The sequence below is a fragment of the Chrysochloris asiatica genome, unplaced genomic scaffold (genome assembly GCF_000296735.1).
Source record: "Chrysochloris asiatica unplaced genomic scaffold, ChrAsi1.0 scaffold00023, whole genome shotgun sequence".
In the NCBI taxonomy this organism is placed as follows: Eukaryota; Metazoa; Chordata; class Mammalia; order Afrosoricida; family Chrysochloridae; genus Chrysochloris; species Chrysochloris asiatica.
In genome coordinates, this window is record NW_006408541.1 from 14,052,636 (window position 1) to 14,059,386 (window position 6,751).

The 6,751-nt window shown below is 40.5% G+C and overlaps 1 protein-coding gene across 1 annotated transcript in view; it reads right to left on the minus strand.

The window, feature by feature from the left end:
• Positions 1 to 2,166: 2,166 nt before the first annotated feature.
• ARFGEF2 (ADP-ribosylation factor guanine nucleotide-exchange factor 2 (brefeldin A-inhibited)) overlaps positions 2,167 to 6,751 on the minus strand; it is a 110,219-nt gene continuing 105,634 nt past the window's right edge. Inside the window, exons 38-39 of the mRNA XM_006839201.1 lie at positions 2,991 to 3,108; positions 2,167 to 2,853 (exon numbers count right to left, since the gene is read on the minus strand). Coding sequence (XP_006839264.1) covers positions 2,677 to 2,853; positions 2,991 to 3,108 — 295 coding nt within the window. The 3' untranslated portion in view covers positions 2,167 to 2,676. The remainder of the gene's footprint in view (positions 2,854 to 2,990; positions 3,109 to 6,751) is intronic.

The window sequence follows — 6,751 nt, forward strand, 5'->3', positions numbered from 1 at the left end:
GGGAAAAAGGTGTATTTGACTCTAAAGATGCATATTAGAAAGAAACTGTCCTATCTACTGTTTGTTGTTAAGATGCCAAAGCTGGTGATTTCCCTCATGGGCAATGAATAAAACAAAATCATTCAAAGCAGCAGTATTATAAAGAATAACAGCTTCTCTAGAGATCCAGCACATATATAATCAACACTAAAGCAGAGAAAGAAATAAGGCCTTGGAAAAAGCTTCACACACCTCCGTAACGTGAAGGAAACAGCGCCTGGCCCGGTGCCCGGGAGTCACACACAACCTTTTCACTAGTGTTTGAGTGGTACAAGTCATGTGTACCTTGAGAAAGATTAGAGAGAGTCACAAAAAAGAATGGCTTATCACTGAAGGTACAGGATTTCCTCTGTCACTGTCTCCTAATAAGAAAAATTACCTGAAGTGGTTTTACATGCAGTTTTTAAAAGGTTCACTGCTAGTACAAGTCAAATTCAGAAAATGAAAACCTTCCAAAGACAAAGTGAAAAAGAAATCCAAGCCTGAAGGTTTCATTAAGTCGTAAAACTGTTCTGTATTTTCTACACAAGAGGAGGCAGGAATACACTGGTAAAGTCTTATAGTCACATTTAATGAAGAAATGTGAACCTCAGAAGGGAGGAAAAATGTCACCAATGAAGGGACGTACACATGTAGGATATAAGTTGGAATGAAATACGTGTTCCCCCATTTATACCTTTAGTATAAATAGTGGTATCATTGAGGTTAGGACAACCTATAGTACCAGGGAGTGAGTCTTACAATGCGGGCTTCACGTCGCTGTGCAAAGAAGGAACACATTTCCAGGACACGCCAGTCAAATGTGGTAACATTTTCCGTTCGTGGTTAAATATTCTTCCATAGTCTCTTCCTGCTAACTTACATAGCTCCTCTTCTCTAATGTATGTAATAAAATAATATAAAAACCTAAACCTGGTCTTTTTTCTTTGGTAAAGAAATTAAAACACTTTTTGGGAAAGAAGAAAGTAGACAGAGTCTGGCTAGCTAAAATCAAAATCTTCTCAAGGCTGTTAAAAACAAACGCAAAAAAACCCCATAAAGATCAATCTCTTAGTAAGCACCAGAAATCCTTCTCCACAAAGAAAAAATATCCAGTTTTACAGAAAGGTTTTCAAACTAGTAACTTCTAAGGCACCAGAGTTGACATCAACACAACCCAATTTATAGGACTAGAGGGTGTAGGCAGAAGTTTGAATAACTCTGTGTAATACTTTTTCAGATGCTCACTGATGGTCCAGGAGAGAGAACAGTGGGAGAGAGGGAGAGAATGAGCGTGTGGCTCTCTTTCTCACTGACCCAGAATAAATTAAGCTTCCAAATATATTGTTTGCAGATTCTGGGCTACTATTTGTATTAAGTCCACTGTTCAACAAGCTGCCTCAGAATTCAGTTCTACTGCAGTTAGGCGTATTGCACCATTATTAACATAGTAAAGACCCCAGAATCTAACCTTCCCAACAGTTCAGCAACCAGAGTCAGTCAAGTGAACGGAAGCGCTGGGCACTTGCCACCTCCTGCTATTGTCATGTGAGCCATCCTGGCCCCACCACAGCAAAGATTCGTTCTGGGTCGACCCATGACAATTGGCCGGGGAGGTCCAAAGGAGTACCCCTTCTCCCACATAATCACTGTCCTTCTCTTGAGGACCTTTCAGTGGAGACTGTGCTGGGATACCCACTATCAGTACCTCACTTTTCTGAGGTAAAAATAAAAAATTTTTACTCAAATATAAATTAACTCTGGTTAAATTACTACTTCATTTTCTTTACTACTTCATATATTAGATTTCAGAGTGTGAGAGATGGATAGTGTATTCTGAAGTTTGAATTTAATATCCATCCATATATACTTACTTCAAGGAAGGCTAATCATCTTCATTAAATTATTTTTTCCTATAGATTTTTCTCCCCAGCTTACTGAAAGAGGGAGAGCTAGGAGGCACTACATTTTTTTTTTAATCTTGCAAGTTCTTAATTTTAACTTAATCACTAAACGCTGCCTTCAATCAAATCTTCAATAATATCATTTTGTAAAATACTTTAAAAAACCACTCAGACATTAAAAAACAAAAACACACACAAAGAAAATTCTTCCTTCCGAAGCTTGGCCCAAACTGATCTAACTACAGCTGACTCACAACTGACAAAAACACTCAAACTTTTCTAACACACTCGAACGACAACAAAAAACCCAGCATGTTTTTGGTGGCAGTCAACCGTTACAAGAAATTTTATTAACATACTCTCTAATAATTATGAACCTTTACAGCTATGCTCAGTATGTCCAAGGAGAGCGAGTTCCTCTGATAAAACACTGACAACCAATCAGGGGGCTGTGCTAGAAAGCGACGGCATCTGCAATGACAGACTCCACAGACAATTCAATCAGCAAGTGGAATGACAGAGATGGAACGGGCTCCCATTTCTGCACTAACTGAGTCTGTCACAGTTTCATGAGATCCCATCATGCCTTAGAGACTTTGATGGGGCCAGCAGGGAGGCCGTTCTTGTCCAGACTGTCCTCAGATCCCAGACGCCAACTCTCGGTTTCTATGACCCGGCTCTTCATGAGATGTGTTAGTAGGAGGTGGCATGAGGAACATTCGGTATCACTGCAGCTGTGGCCCCAAGGGACCTGCTACCACACTGGAGCTGGTATCCCTGGGACCTGTGATGGCTCTTCTGGAATCCATATCTTATACACAACACCAATCCGTAAGAAGAACTTCCGCAGAACTGCTCGGAGCTCAGGAATCAGGTCAAACTGCATAATTTCACATAAGTAGGGATAGTACGTTGAAGCATGTGCTTTGAACTTGACATAGGAGAAAAGGAGAGAAAATTAGAAATGGAACCATTAAATTAAAAAAATAAAAGCCACCCTCTTCCTCTAAAAGAGCCAAACCTAGTCTTATGATGCCTAGTGGTGCATCAGAGTTTACTTGTTTGTACCTTTTCGTCGTTTATTTTGAGGGTTTTTGTGAGAAGCAGCAACAGGAGACTAGTCCAGGCCTCTCGGTGGCTTTCAGAGTTCACGGTGATGAAGTAAGCAAGCGCTTCACTGCACACGCTAGAAGAATTTTGGTGGGGGGGAGGGAGGAGAGAGACACATCAAAAACTAATTATTTTAATTCAACACCACATTCAGTGGAGAACTTCTATTCCTGCAATGAATGCTGAATGAGCAACCCATTCCAGCTGTGCCGTCTTGGGCAAATCACTGAAGCTCTGTTTCCTCGGCTGTAAAATGGGGATAAACAACTGTAACAAACTCTAGGGCTCGATGATGTGTGGATTAAATAAGTTTGTTAATTCTCAGTTTAGGCTTGGCACATGGTGAGGGCTCATCTTCTTTAACTCGTTCACGTGGAAAATAGTCAATTCACGTGCATTTTTAATTACTCATGGCCTCCCTCTGTTTACCAGTTTATAATTTCCAACATGGGAAGTGCAGTCAGATGCCTCATTACAGCCCTCTTACAGCAAAGATTTGGGAAAACAAGTGAAGAGCCACAGATGACGACTATGGAACCCTGAGCATCCAATGGAGGGCTAACGAACCAGACTGAGGGCAAACGGCAGGGCCAGAGTGCGTTACTACAAAGGACAAGGATGGGCTGTTGGTGCCCTGCTGGCCACACATGCCCACTGCGGCAGGGCTGAGACAAAGCAAGCTCTGCTCCCACCTGGAGCCCCATCATTACTGCAGCCAAGCAGGAGTGTCCACACCGTGTCCAGGGCCAGGTAGGAATGCTCCCTGTCGAACGACAGTTCAGTGCACTCACCACACTCACTGCCCCCACCCCACCCCACCCTTGGCTGGACCTACAGTGCTCCGCACTCAACTCCTCTCCTACACCTGCCTGTGGACCAGCGGCACCCACCACTGCCCTGTCCCCTGCACTGGGGGCCTGTGGGTTGAAGGTGCTTGTTCCCCAACTCAGCCATCACAGTGACCAGAAGCACCCTCTTGATTTAATGATCCAAAACTTCCCTAATGTCCTGAAACACGAAAAGGCTTCCATGCAACAGGCTCAATACACCCCATATAGGATACACCTCAAATGGAAAACATCAAATTACAATCAAACTCTCTAAAGTCAAAGATAAAAAGAATTCTGAAGGAAAAATAATCAACTACAAAAGGGCACCAGTAAAACTGAGCTGTGATTTCTTGGCAGAAACCATGTAGTCCAAGAAGGCAATGAATGGATGGCAACTATAAGAGCCTGAAAGAAAAGAGCTGCTAACGAAGAGCCAGGTGTCCAGCAAAACTGCTCTTCAGATATGACGGCAAAGTGAGGACATTCCCAGACACACATAAAGAAAGGCAATTTGTAGGAACCAGACCATCCTGACAAGAAACATTAATGGGAGTCCTTTGGACAGAGAAATCAATGACACCAGGTCACAACCGGTATTAAGACACACGGCAGCATCACCTAGATTATCAACCCAGATAAAGAATTCTCAAAGAGTAAAATAAAGCGGAAGACAGGGATCCCACCAGCCGCTCCTTGGAAACCCTATACAGGGTCTCTCTGAGTTGGACCTGACTTGCTGGCACTAAACAGCAATACTACTTAAACTATTCCAGAACATAGAAAAGACAGAACATAACACATTCTACAAAGTAAGCATAACCCTGACACCAAAAAAGAAAGTTGAAGATTAATCTCTCTCCTGAACATAGAAGCAAAAATTCTCAACAAAATTCTAGCCAACAGAATGAAAACACTCCCCCAAAACCTCAATACACCATAATCAGGTGGAATTCATACCAGGGATGCAAGACTGGTTCAACATTTGAAAATCAATCAATATAACTCACCACATTAAAAAAAAAAAAAACAAAGTAAAAGAATTGCATTTGTTTGAGAAAATCCAACACTCTTTCCTGATGAAAACTCTTAGCAAAACAGGAATGAAAGAGAAGTTCTCAACGTAATTAAGGGCATGATGAAAACTCTTAGCAAAACAGGAATGAAAGAGAAGTTCTCAACGTAATGCAAAATCGACAGCCAACAGAGAGAGATGGAGAGCATTCCCATCAAGAGTGGAAATGAGACAAGGATGCCTTTTGTCACCACTCTTCAAGATTGTACTCGAAGTCCTAACTTGAGCAGTAAGGCAAGAAAGGGAATAAAAGGTATCCAAATTGCATGGAGGAAGTGAAACTACCCTTAGTCACAGATGACATGATCCTAAGTTACTGGAGCTCATAGAAGAATTCATCAGCAAAGTGGCAGGATATAAGAGCAATACACAAAAAACAGTAAGTTCCTCTACACTAACAAGGAGGACTCTGAAAAGGTAATCAAGAAAACAACATCATTTCCAACAGCCATCCTCCCCAAATTAAATAAACCTAACCAGGAGAATCAAGGACTTATAGAAAGAAAAGTATAAAACACTGCTGGCAAAAAACTAAGAGAGATCTACATAAAGGAGACAACACTGCATGCTCATGGATTAGAAGACTTAACCTTGTGAAAATGTCAAACTACCAAAAACAATATATAGATACAATGCAATCCTGATTCGGATCCTACCAATATCCTTTAATGAAATGGAAAATTTAATTTCAACTCTATATGGAAAGGAAGGAAGTCCCAAATAGCTAAAACAATACTGAAAAAAAAAAAAAAAAGAACCAAGTATGTGTGTGTGTGTGTGTGTGTGTGTGTGTGTGGGGTCCACACTTGCTTAACTCAAGATGTACTATATAGTCACAGTGCTCAGGACAGGCTGGTCATGGTAACATGACAGACACAAAGACCAAAGGAACAGCAGTGAGAACCCCAAAGTAAATCTATCCACATATAAATGGTGCTGACAAACTGAGTAGCCATGTATAGAAAAACAAAACAGGACTCAGGCCTCATACCATGCACAAAAACAAACATGTAAAAAATGGATCAAAGACCGCAACGTTACAGCTAGAACTATAAAACTCCTGGAAGCTAATCCAGGATCTAAGCTAGAGGACCAAGATTTCAAAACAGCTAGCCTATCAAACAAATTATATATATAAAAAAAGTATATGAACGACATAAGATAAAAAAATGGGACATCCTATAAATTAAATACTTATGCTCATAAAGACTTCACCAAGAAAGAAGTTAAAAGAACCTACATACTGGGGAAAAAACCTTTGACAATGACACTATCTGATAATGGGTCTTAATCTATAGAAAACTCCACCAACTCTACAATGAAAAGGCAAATGATCATATAAAAAAAATGAACTAATACTTCACCAAAGAGGACATTCACACCTGAAAAGATGTTATTATTAAAGATACAAATCAAACCTACAACGAGATAACCATCTCACTCCTGCAAGAACAGCAATGATAAAAACAATAAACAGAAAACAACAAATGCTGGAGAAGTTGTGGGGACAATTCTGTCGATAATGTTCTACATCCTAGGTTGGTGAGTAATGTCTGGGGTCTTAAAATCTGGTGAGTAGTCATCTAAGGATACAACTACTGATTTCTACTTGTACAGAGTCAACGTGAATGATGGAAATCAAAGGGTTAAAGAAGAAACTAAACTACAGGACTAAGATTCCACAAGAACTACAACCTCTTTAAATGTTAAGATCAGAAGAACTAGATTAGATGGTGCCTACCTACCAATATCAGACCCTTCTGATCAGAGATATGATGACAGGTCTTGGAAGAAAAATGTAGAACAAAATTCAAATT